General features: G+C 46.5%; 1 protein-coding gene across 1 annotated transcript; it reads right to left on the bottom strand.

Annotated features, from left to right (window-relative positions):
• Nucleotides 1-854: 854 nt before the first annotated feature.
• LOC121598821 (SET and MYND domain-containing protein 4-like) lies at nt 855-3,371 on the bottom strand. Its single transcript, XM_041926122.1, has 2 exons — nt 1,529-3,371; nt 855-1,452 (listed from the first exon to the last, which is right to left on the bottom strand). The coding sequence occupies exons 1-2, from the start codon at nt 2,836-2,838 to the stop codon at nt 1,161-1,163; spliced, it is 1,602 nt and encodes a 533-aa protein (XP_041782056.1). The 5' UTR covers nt 2,839-3,371; the 3' UTR covers nt 855-1,160.
• Between the last annotated feature and the right edge of the window lie 9,178 nt (nt 3,372-12,549).

The raw sequence follows: 12,549 nt of genomic DNA, 5'->3' as shown, positions 1-12,549 counted from the left end.
GTGTGTGTGTGTGTGTGTGTGTGTGTGTGGGAGTGTTTTAACTCGCAGGAAAGAACCACAATTCAATCACACCTTTACACTTGGCGAGGGCAACCTAAAATAAAGAAAGAAAACAACAATAACTATTATTTCAAAGCGTCATAACCAATGCATGTGTGTGTGTGTGTGTGTGTGTGTTTTTCTTTCTCTTCCTCTTCTGCGCCTTTAAAGAAAGTCCAGGGAGGGAGAATGGTTCCGCGAAATGATCCTCTTTGCAACGGGGAGAGCAAAATAAGGACACGCCACACGTTTCTTGACAAACCGTTCAAGTGTAACACTCAATACCACTGCGCATCGAGGCCCCAGAGAGATAGAGAGAGAGAGCTTGTGAAGTGGTAGCGTGTGCGGGTGGGCTTTCCAATTTCCCGTGCACGTAAACGGCAAAGCGAAGTAAGTGGCTTACGGCACGGGACACAATGGAGCAGACTCGATGGCACCAGACACTTGGGCAGCAGTGCGAAAAAAACCCCCCCTTTGGCTATTTGTTTTAAAAGCACTCTCGTAATTTACAGCGCTATGTTTGAGAAGCCAGATGAAGAGCTAAGACTGCGGCGCAATACCGTGATACTAAAGAAATGAATTGACACACAGAAACTGGCAGTAGTGTGTCTTACAGTATTGGCCTCGCTCAGTGTCCCATAGGATCCAAACAAGAGAATTAGCACCATTTCCACTCCTGTCGGATTTTATAATCCTAAAATCGGAAATGTGTTGTGTCTTTTTCTAATAGGATTTTTAAATTCCCACATCGCGCTGAAGATAACATCACAAGAGATGGAAGTCAAATAACAAATTGTAAACTGCAAAGATGAAGATGGTCGTCGAAAGTACGGGACCAATTTTATTCAACTACCCTGGTTACATGGGATTACAGCATTCGCTAATAGTTCAGTGTATTCAGTTAAGTTACAATTAGGTAAGTTGAGCAATTGGGTATCAGTTGAGCAATCGAGCTGCCGTTAACAACAAATTTGGCGATGCATCTATCCTCGAATCTTCGCAATCGTAAGGCACCGCGAAGGCAGCCCTCGCCATCGTCTCCTGCTGCGTCTTTAAGCTAGAAATAAGTTAAATGAATGTTCTCCTGCCCGCGTCCAACAATGTCCAAATAGTTCAAAGGTTCAATTCAAAACTTCGCAGTAGAGCAGCTCAAAGTAACGCTCCAGCTCTGCCAACTGCTGGTGGGACACCCTGCCATCGCCGACGCCTTCGTTCACCTCCGCCAGCAGCTTGGCCATATTGCGGGCGGCTGTCGACATGTCCCGGGTACGCAGGATTGTATCCACGCGCTTCGAATGGAACGGCTCAGCGGTCGGAAAGTTGTTCTCGCACGCGTTGCAGTTGCAGGTGAAGCCGTAATCGCGCTGCAGCGCCTCCCGCCGCTCGTCCCGACCGGTCTCCGAGTAATCGTACCTGCACCGAAAAGGCGAAATTAGTACGGCACGGTGTGAATGTGTTCAATAAAGGGGCGGGGGGGGGGCACACTTACCCGTAGTTGCCGAACAGCTGGCCCCCGGCAGCGATCGGCTGGATCACGACCACGGCACAGCGGCCGTCGCGCAAATCGAAGCACTTCACGTTCGGTGCGCAGGAGTGGTTCAGCAGGCTGATCAGCGGGTAGCAGCGCAGCGCGAACGGCACCGCCCGGTACCGGCCCTTGGGCTCGTCGCGGCGCGTCAGCTGCGCCGGGCGTGCGTTGCACTGCATCGCCTTCAGGAATTGGTAGCACATCTCGCCCACCCACTGGTACGGCACGTTGTCCGGGTCGTAGTTCGCGGTCAGCTCGGGTTTGCTCACCAGATGGCAGTGCATTTCCCACGCGAGCTGGGCGGCACGCACCTCCGCCGGATCGTTCGGGGCCCGGGTGAGCGACGCCAGTATGTGCACCGCGCTGAACGCGATATTCTGCCCGTGCACCCAGTCGAGCAGTAGCGGATTCACCACGGTCTGGGAGAGCAGATGTCTGCGCTGCTTCAAGGTGCGCAGGTTGTACCGGTAGGCACCGATCGCCCGGGCGACGGCACGCCAGGCGAGCAGCACGAGCGGGTCGCCGGTCGTTTCCGCCAGATGGTGCACCAGCGCACACTCGAAGTGATGGTACTGGGTGCGGGCGCTGTTCAGGCAGTCCTCGGAGCAGTACATCGCCTTGGTGCAATGCTCGCACGGGATCAGCGTGAAGGGCGCTGGGCGCTGGCAATGGTCGCACCGGGCGTAGCAGAAGTCGGGCTCCAGCACGGACGCGTACGGGCTGTCGATCAGCACCACGTCGCCCACCTTCAGCGCCCGGTTGGTCTCCAGGTACCGGCCGTACCGGAGGTTCCGCCGCATCACCAGACAGTTGGCGACGCGCGGCGCATTCTCGTAGGCGGGGAAGCTCAGCTTGAGCGGGGCCACCCCATGCCGGCTCGAACCGGGCGTCGCGTCGTCGCTGACGCTCAGCAGCATGCCCCGGGCGCACTGTTCCGACTGGTCCAGCTTTCGCCGCAGCAGCCCCGGGACGTCGGTGGCGCGCGCCAGCCGGATGTTCTGCAGACAGTCGGCGTAGCGGTTCAGCTTCACGCACACTTTCGACCGCTCCCAGTACGCCTGCGCCCGCTGCTGCGAGCCATTGGTCGAGTACGCGATGCTCCTGTTGTACAGCTTGACCACATCCATGTAGCGCTTCACGTTATCGTAATGCATTCCGTTCCCTTCCACGCACAGCTCGGCCGCCTTCCGATTGTCCTTCCCGTCCACCAGCGTTCGCTCGGCACAGTGGGTCAGCCGCTGCTGGCCAGCGCGCAGGAAGTTTGCAGCCATGCTTCCGACACAGAAAGTTGACTCGCACAAGTGGTAGCGCGCTTCGGACCCAGCCACTCACGCACCAACGCTCGGTTTTTGGTCTGCTTTTCGCTTTGTCAGCGCGTTTCGGAAGCGTTTTCCCTTGCAATGTTCTCTACGTGTTTCACACGGCTAGGCGTGCTCCCGCTGACGGGTGGTGCAGGTGGAAAAAAAAAGATGGCGCCCGAGGTGTGCAAAATCAACCCCCTTTCTGTGAGCACTTGTGCAGCAGCAAATGGACGCCGCCACAAATAGGGACCTCACAAAAACCCGATTGCTCCTGTGCAAATGGCGCAGCTTAGTGGATTTGCGTAAACCGATACACTAATTCCTGAGCCGCTGTGCGAAGGATCTACGTGCTCTCGCTATTCGCTCCACACAAAATTGCCACGTCACTCCAATAGTCACGGTTTGCTTCTAACGTCTCTTCTCGCTAGTCACCGTCGTCTTGGACAGCCAGTTTGCTAAATGGGAATGTCAAGAAGGGCTTCGAAGGGTTTGCTCCCTGCACCGCTAAACGTCAAACGTTTCTAGAAGTTTCCTGCATTCCAGCAGGTTGTAACACATGTTACATTCGTTTCGATATTACATGCCTGTAAACGTGTGTAGTGACCTGGTCGGCCAGGAGGGAAAACTATCACAATGGATAACTCAACCAGGCGTTTCAGAAGCATATTGGGATCCACCGAGAGATTGCGTTACATCCGACGCAAATGGAATCATTAGTCGGCACATAGCGGGTGATTTAAAGCACAAAATGAATTTCTGTGGAGCATTTCTGCATTGCACACTTGCAGCACGAGTGAGTGAAAGATGCTCGCTCCTACTCTGGCTCAATTCTCGGTACGAGTATGAGAGTTAGCTTAAGACTCCCTGTAGAATAAAGCTGCTCCGGGCTCATGCTAGCCCATTCTGGTTTTGAATTTCACCTACTGTACTGAAACAAATAGGCAAATCAGTCATAATGTAAGCGTTGTGCTACGTACCTTAAATTGTTCATCATCAGCAAGCAAACTCTCGCAACTAGAAGATCACTACCGATGCTGTACGTGCCTGGGATTCACTCGTTCCACCATGCGCAGCATGATCTTACCATAGGACGGCCATTCCAACTGGATGTTTTATCGTTTTTGTAAGCGGGAAATCGTTCGCCATTGAACTAAGATTGTACACAACTTCCAGCCAGCTGTTGGGCATTCGTTTTTGCAAACCTTTGCAACTGGAAACATTCTGCTTTGCGCGGTTTTTTTTTTGCTTCCCATCGTGCCATCGTTTTTAGGCGTTTTGGCTTATGCTTTTGGAGAGAAGAAAAAAATACACCATACATTGTTGGCTGTTATTTCGTCTATGTATTGATATATCATTTTGTAGGTTATAAATAAAACAAATGTTCCGGTCACATACGGACAAGTGTAAACAAATAAGGTTTCCCACTGTGCACAGCGCCCACAAAGGAGAGCAGTTTGTGAGTTTGCTCGAGTCTGCAAAATGGATCCTTTTTTCAGGCATCTACAGCGAGCACTCCTTGCCACGAGTTGTTCGCATACAAGCAAATATTAATATTCAATAAATATCTCTCTTGGCGAGTAAAATCTCGTTTCAAAAACAATACCACATGTGTTTAGGATACATTTTTCCGGAGCCGACCTGAAATTTAGATCACGATCGGTTTAGATCGAGCAGTGCCGATGCAAAGAGAAGTGCTATAGAATTGTGCACAAGTGTATGGTATATTGACGAGTGTTTTTTTTTTTCTTTGCGTTACGATACTAAGTTTGGAGCAACGCATGATCTACCGTACAATTGCTAACATTATGATTGGTAGCCCTTTATTTTACTACCCCTTTCTACCAGCACAGTTTAGGTCCGGGCACCAAATATTTCACTTTTCATAATCGCATAACGAGTCACTGGGACGGATTAAGCTCGTTATGCGGGGAATTACCATATTTACTTTCACATGCAAGCCAGCCTTCTAATTATCTACCCATTCGAGCAGTTCTCACATTAGTAATTTAAGATTAATTTCGTTTTGTGCTTTTCGAAAGTTGAAGAAGCCCTACAATGTGTTGATTTAATGGAATCTTAGCTGAATAAGACGTCGCCAGTTTCTTGAACACCAGTGCAAAAATTCAGTCGATAAATGGCGTTTATAATTGTTTTTTTTCTGAAAAAAAAAAACATTATAATCGTTTGTATGAAATTATAAAACAGCTTAAATATGAAAAAAATATTTATTATTTGTTACTAATTGGGCTGAAATCATCCCAATAAAATAGGGCAAGAAATTGAATTCTTCAAGACTACTCGAATTTATAAATTAATCACTTCTAATTTACTAATACATTATTCATAAATAACCAATTCATAAACAATTAATAAATGGTGAGATAGTGGAGATTTAAGCCAAATCTGTTAGGCTAGGTATATGGAACGAAACCACCCGGTCTCCATTATCTTTGAGCTCCATGATGAGACCCCATCATTAAAATAAATGGCGTCAGACTGCACTTGAATTAGTGTACAATGAAATTTTGCACTTTCCGCTTCCATCAGGTGTGTTCGAGCAGTTTTGAAGCTGATAGGCGAGTGAGAGATTTTTGTTCGAGTGCGAGCTCGCAGCGACTAATGTGGCGTTAACCTTCCAGTTTTTCCCAACAGGGGGGGGGGGGGGGGTTTCTTCTGCCCAACGGACAACGAAAGGTGACAGAGAGCAAGAGGGCATATTAATTGTGTGCATACGGAATATTTAACTCTTGATATTCTAGAATATATCATCAATGTTCAAAAACAATGTTAATGGTCTCTGAAACGTAACCAGTTTTTCATTCGTTTTGGTACATGGCTGCTTAATGGCATGCAATTTTATTGGTGAAAAATAACTTGACTTGAAAAAATAGTAACAAACACATTTTATATTTATCGTATACAACATTGCAATGTTTCTTTTTTGCTTTCTTTGAAAAAATCGAGCAGTTAGCAAGCTGTCGAGTCCTATGTCATGGGAATAGGTAACAGCTTTCAGTCGGCCATTCAATGATTTTACCGTGAAAACAATTGCATTCCACCAAGCGTCCACCTTTTCTCGTACTCGAACTCGTACACGAAAAAATAATTCCGGCAGTTGGATGGGCCGCGATCTCACAAACTGCTCGAATTAGTCTTTTTGGAGGATTTGTGTTTTGGCTACATTCAACACTTCGAGGTTCACGACTTGGCTAAAAATAGCAAAAGAAAGGATCAGCCCGCTACACTACATGGGAGAAGCGTTACATGCCTAAAAATATTACCAAGCTGGATTATTGGGAATAAAATTATTAAATTTAAACGATAAAAAAAAAACAATTTGATTTGGAAAATCATCTTGAACCAACACTTTTTTTCATATTTGACAGTTTGTGTCCCAAATTGGTACAATTTCCGCCAACAATTGTCAAATGCAAAAAATAAGCTTTTTTCTTATTTATGGAAAACTTTAGAATGAAAGAAATAACCAAATGTTTTTCATAGGAGTGTCATTGGATGAAGAAGTAGGTTCATTTTATGAAAAAAAAACCTTTTTATTTACAATACTGTTGGTAAAATAGTGTTGTTCGACTTACGCAACAGTGCGAGTTACGCGAATGTTTCTGAAATTCAAACATCTTTGTGCAAAATCTTACAGGCCAACCAGTGCTTAGAAAGTTGTTAGCTAACAATATTACGCAACTTTTTGGCAAGTTTCATTTTAAAATAATGTCAAGAACCAACATTATAAGCTACGCAATCTGCAATATTTCAAACGCGCATACAAAATGTATTATCCTACCCTTGTGAGCAGTGTTGATAGTAAAGCATAAAAAGTACAAATCGAAAAAATGAAATAATATTATAAATGGTTGTTTTTTTACAACAAGATATTGTAAGATATTTCTGGAGACTTGTTATGATTTTCTAGTGGGTACGATTTTTCCATCAAAAGACACTAGGAAATAAAATTACAATAACTACTCGGGTAGGCAGCCATTGACACTAGGGTTAACGCGTGTTACCGTTGTAGCATTCGAGATCGATTTTCCATACAATCGGGCAGCTCAGTTGGTTCAGATTGGTGTAACTTTGAGCACATCCGTAATATATTTTCATTTTGCCAACCTCGGTTGCTGTTTACGCACGTGTAAATACGCTACATACGTGTAGACGCCACTACAGATCGCACTGAAACGTATTGAAATATTTCGCGTACCGCTGACGAAAGATTGCACGCAAGTAGGAAGCTTTGAAATCCTTCAATTTTATGTCACCTCCAATGAGCTTTAAGCGTAAACCACCGAGCTTAAAAGCGCGACGTATATGAAGCATTTTTATTGCAGTTTAAGCTTTCGATTCCCAACGAGCAATTTTACCTTCGTTTGTCACGTAGTTTTCCACTTACGTTTAGTGCACACTTGCCTGTACCGAAAAAGGGTCGACAATCAGCCATTATTTGGACTACGGAGCGTCGATATAGTCCGATCCGGCACACATGCGCATGAAGTTATTTCCAAGTCAGTAAAATGGGTTTCGTTTTGAAGTTTACGGATAAAAAGTTTAACATGCAAACGCATTAAAATAACACCCAAAACATTTATCAACTAAAACAACCGATATGGAACAACTAATTGAGCTTAAATCTTGGAAAATGTATGCTTTGGCCATCGTCTACATAAATCAGGAAAAAAAGAAATTCTTTTACTCGTAAAAATCCCTGTTTCTCGCTTGGAACACAAAAACGTTGCATGCAGCAAGCAGCGCACTCGCTTCCAAACGGCTTTCGAGCACGCAATGCTATCCAATGCTTTTAACCACAGTTACTGTTGGTCGGCCCACGGTCATGCCGCCCCTAGTCTTTGCCGGACGAAAAGTGGATATTGATTTTTCCTTCCCAAGCAGCGTCGGCACCGGCAAGTATGTAGATGCAGGCACTAAAGAGGTTTACAACGTTGAACCGAAAAAAAAATGAAGATTGTCGAAACGAATGTTAGGTTCGTTGTCGGCAAACATTTTGTGTAGGATGTAGTAGGATGTAGAAATTAAAAATATTTAGTTTATAAGGGTGCCGAGTGTCACGGGCACAGCGATTTTCTTTGTCTTCCATCAACTACTGGCTGGTGTGTGCTAACACAGCGATAGGAAAATGTAAGAAATTGCTAGAGGTGTAACATTCTGTTTACACATTGGTCTGTGCTCCTTTCCACTCGACACAGCTTCGGTACGGCACTCACAGCTCATCTGCAGTGGTGTGGTTCAGGCAAACAGACCGAGGGAAGGCGGTGAAAAACATTACTTTTGAAATAAAAAAAAAAATAGCCCATTTTCCTCGACCACCTCCTCAAGCCAGTCCCGGTGGATGTCGAGTGCGGGTGGGTGATGTCGAGTGCGGGCACGAGGTAGCTATTTTTATTCGCCCGGATGAGTTTTTCGTCCATGAGCAGAAACTCGTTGGCACATGGCGATGGTTGTGTACACAGGTCCCCGAGCAAGAACCAACTACTTGGCCAACTGCAGGCTGGTGCTGGAGGTAGGACCTGGACCAAGAGGGAAGTCCTAGCGTGAAACAATCGCACCCGGTGTCAATTCCATTTCGTTCCATCAGCGTTTTCCCGAGAACCTTGTCTTGTCGACGGTTCCCACCCAAAGCCCATCAAGTTTGTATCCCCTCCTTCCTCTGTTTTCTTACACACACACATACTCTGGGTTGTTGCAGGTCTGAGGCCCGGGTCTGCCAAGAAATAGCGAGCAATGCTGTGCCCACGGGTGTGTGTGTGTGTGTGTGTGTTTGCTTGACAACAACGGCACAAAAACGAAGCAGGAGCTCAAAAAGGTCTCCCGCTGCTCGCGTGTGCCGGAATGCTGCCACTGGGAAAGCGAAAAACCAAAACCTTTTCGAGGCGACTACTTACTTAACCCTCCACTGTTGCCAGTGTCCCTTTCCAGGGTGCGCCGTGGTCGAGGAAAATGCTCCGAGGAAAAGTCCTTCGCCCCAGCACTGGCGGAAGCGGGACAAGTTTAGCGACAAGCTCCTTGTGCACCACCGGAACCTTCGTGAGCGAGAGAAAGAGAGAGAGAGAGAGAGAGTGGGGACAAGACAACCCATCCGCACTCCGCGCGTAATAGGTAATGACGTTCGGTGTGTGTGTTTTTTTTTCTCTCTTATTACTTTCTCATTTCTTCGCCTAGTGTAATCGAGTCGCAACATTGGCGAGTGGTCGCCAACAATAGTAACATCAAGGACAACAACAACCAACGGGCAAGAAGACGAGCAACCGAGCACCGAGTGCGCCACTGCAGAGCACAAACGCCGCGGGTCGCAAGAAGAACCAGCAAGCCCGGCGTCACGCGTGTCCATCGCTACTGAGTGGTTTCCCCTTTTCTGTGCTGTCCGCCCAGGGTCACCCTGTACCCGTGCGTGGGCACTCGCAGGGGGCGTGTCCAATGCGGCCGCCAATCGGAGCCCTTCGGGCAGACGTCATCTTGCGAATGCTCCGCCCACTTCGCAAACCTGCACGAAACCTATGACGGCTCCACCTTTCCGGTTCCGGCTGCACACACACACACACACACACACGTTGGCAGGGTGGGGTGGGGGGGGGGAGTTCGGTTGGACCCCACCCGAACGCTACAGCAAGGACATTCGGGCGCTTTTATTTATGTGTTTTATTGCTGCCGCGAGAGCGAACCCCGGTGCGAAGGGTGAAGGATATGGTGTGGCACAGGTATGTATCAGGCGAGGCATGGGGAAGCTGCGGGGGAATGGTTGGGGATATATGCTGATAAGGCGACCATCACGATACACCTCTTTTTGTTTGTGAGTTTTATTTTTTTGCTTGGCTCGCTTGTGCTGTTCGTGCGAGAAATTGTCAGAGCGGGGGACGGGTTTTTTGGAAAACATTTGGAAGCGAAAAATAAAAAGGAAGGTCTTATATTTGAATATTTATGACAAGTCCACCCCGCCCCCCCTCCTCCCCCCCCCCCTCACAACCCGACATCTTACCAACGTCCAAGGTCCTATTGTTAGTGGTTGGCGGGGCTTGTTTGCCCGTTTGTTTGGAGTTTGCTCGCTCCACCTCGCTGCCGCGAGTTTATTTTCCCAAAAAAAAAAAAAAAAAAAAAAAACAGGTCCTGTTTTATATACATTTTGCGAAACAGACTAATGATTTCAATGAACTGAAAATCCAATTCCGGCTAGATGACTCCAGTTTCGGGAGAAAATATTACAAACGGGTGCGCGTTTTTTTTTTTTTTTTTTTGGTTGCTTTCCTTTCTTTATATAGCTTCCAGTCGTTGGAAAATGTTCAAACCGGTAAACACTGGAGCTGGAATACTGGGAAAAGGAGAGGACGGTTTGGCCGGTACATGATGGGTAGATACATTTAAAGCGAATCTTTAGGCTTCATTCTTTGCAGCCGGAAAATCTTGATTTCTGCAAAACAATTCTTTGCGAAGTTTGCTAAACAATGTAACACAGGCTGCCAATATCCTTGGCTCAACGGTAGATTGACTGGATGATGTTTCATTTTAGTTTCGTCTTCTAATTATTTAATTCAATTTTTTTCTTTTTATTTTAAGATATTTTCACAAAAATGCTCACAATGCTTAGTAGCTACAGTGTTATGTAGTATATGTAAACGCTGCAGGAACATTGGTTGTCATTTCATGTAGCTGGAACATTGTTTGTAGTCCGATTAATGAATCAATTTGTTTCAATGTATTTTTTTATTTGTTCTGTAGTTTTTGGCAACACAATCATACACTCAATCTAGATGTAGATAACCTAGAAATGCATACAATTTCGTTTCATATTAAATTATATAATTTTATAATTTTCAGGGTTGTTTTCCCCAAATACTTTTATTTGAATATCGATTGATTTTAAGTTACTGTATGGCGTAGAAACGGTTGAGCAAAGTTTTAAAAAGCAAAACAGACAACCGAACCGTGGAAGAGTGTCGCAACTCGCTGAAACCCCCGTGCCGCTTACGTAACGCTAGTTGGAATAATAAAGTTGTATTAGCCTAATAAAGCCACCAGCGTTACGTAACGTCAATGAGATTGAGCTCGATTGGGAAACAGTGCTGCCTGCTTGCTCTCTTTATACGGAAATTATAAAACATTTATACGGAAGAGAGAGAGAGAGAGAGAGAGAGAGAGAGAGAGAGAGAGAGAGAGAGAGAGAGGGGCGATGTGACGTCAAAAAAAAGCAAAACGGAACGTTCTAATAATAATTAAAGTGCAGGAGAAACTGTCAAAAACTTTTCGCAAAGTCTCCTTTCTCTTCTTTTGCCTGTGCAGCGCGCTTTAAAAACAACCGGCTGTGCAACCGGGCCCACGGGCTGTCCGCTGCTCGCGCTGCCCGTTCGCTGTAATTAATCCGATTTGAACTTTGACCTAGAATTTTAATCATCGCCCGCTCGCCCGGTGGAAATCAATAGCCTGCCGAAAGTTGCTAATTGCGTTGCGCTTGGACGTGCTTTTATTATTATACTTTTATTCTTTTTTTTGTTTGTTTTTTTTTTCCTCACTGTGCACGAGGGGCAGATTATTGGCGGCACACGGGTGTAATGCGCTCGATAAGAAAAGGGAAGTGATTAGAACGGAAGGAGCGCCATCCGCTAAGCCATCGCGCGCGCGTGTGTGGGAGAGGATGCAGGATGTACGGTGAGCATGTCTGCTTTGCTGCAGCGAAAGTAATAACTCCCTTCAAACTCGCCAACAGTTTTTTTTTTTCTTTTGGAAGGAACAAGTGGGATAGGGAGTAGTACAGAGCATTATGAGTGTTCAGGTCCCTCTGCGTGCGTACGTGCGTACAAATGCACCTGCAGTGTGTTGGGAGCGAGCGGCACAGCCAAGACATTTTCGGAAAGAACATGAGCGCACTGAAAAGGAACAGAATTTTCCCTACCATTCTTGTCGGAACAATGTGTGGTTTCGTTCTTTTCTCGTTTACTCTGGAGGGAGTTCTACTTTTTCTTCCTCCTTTTTTCCACGCATCGGTTGCGGAGCTATTGTCCAGCCATGGGCAGGCCAATAAAAGAAAAGACTACTCATCCTTAAAACCCACAACCCTCGAAGCCCGCCGTACAAATAGTGCTTAAAATACGTTTTAAGAATACACACACACATAAACCCACTTGGTGACCATTTTCATTCCCGTCAACGAGCGAACCACTATTAGATAAATATTGAACGTCAGGCTTTGGCATTGTTTCGGGAACGAGCTGTGTGCCCGCGGCGACCATTCGTTCCGCTCACTTGGCGCAGCAGACTAACGACTGATGGAACGAGCAGGACGAAATGGGAAGGACCCTATTTCCCCTCTCGGGATTGTGATGCAAATGTCGCAGATGCCCAGCACCGGCCAGCCAGCTGACCATTGTTCACCTGCCGCGGAGGTTACGCGGTCCCTGTCGACCTCCAATGCTCGCGCTGCAGCCCGGTTCGTCGCCTGATTTACAAAATTACTGCGCGGCCGAGCGAGCGCACGGGTTCGACGGTACGGCTCTTTCAAAACTAAAAAGTTAAAACAAAAAGACAGCCAAACCCAGCTTGGAACAGAACCTCCCTGGTGGAACGAAAGATCGAGCAACTGCCTTTCGCGGGCTGATTAATGGCATCAATGCTTAATCAAAATTAGAGCGTTTCCAAACCCGTTTCGCCTTTGATCGGGCCTTA

The sequence above is a fragment of the Anopheles merus genome, chromosome X (assembly GCF_017562075.2).
Source record: "Anopheles merus strain MAF chromosome X, AmerM5.1, whole genome shotgun sequence".
Classification (NCBI taxonomy): domain Eukaryota; kingdom Metazoa; phylum Arthropoda; class Insecta; order Diptera; family Culicidae; genus Anopheles; species Anopheles merus.
This window is presented reverse-complemented; position numbering and strand designations above follow the sequence as displayed.

What these genes read in the sequence shown, in the direction of transcription:
- LOC121598821 (XM_041926122.1), bottom strand. Translation starts at nt 2,838, where the DNA reads ATGGCTGCAAACTTCCTGCGCGCTGGCCAGCAGCGGCTGACCCACTGT. An exon ending in CAGCTGTTCGGCAACTACGG is followed by an intron (nt 1,453 to 1,528) that starts GTAAGTGTGCCC and finishes TTTTCGGTGCAG; the next exon opens with GTACGATTACTCGGAGACCG.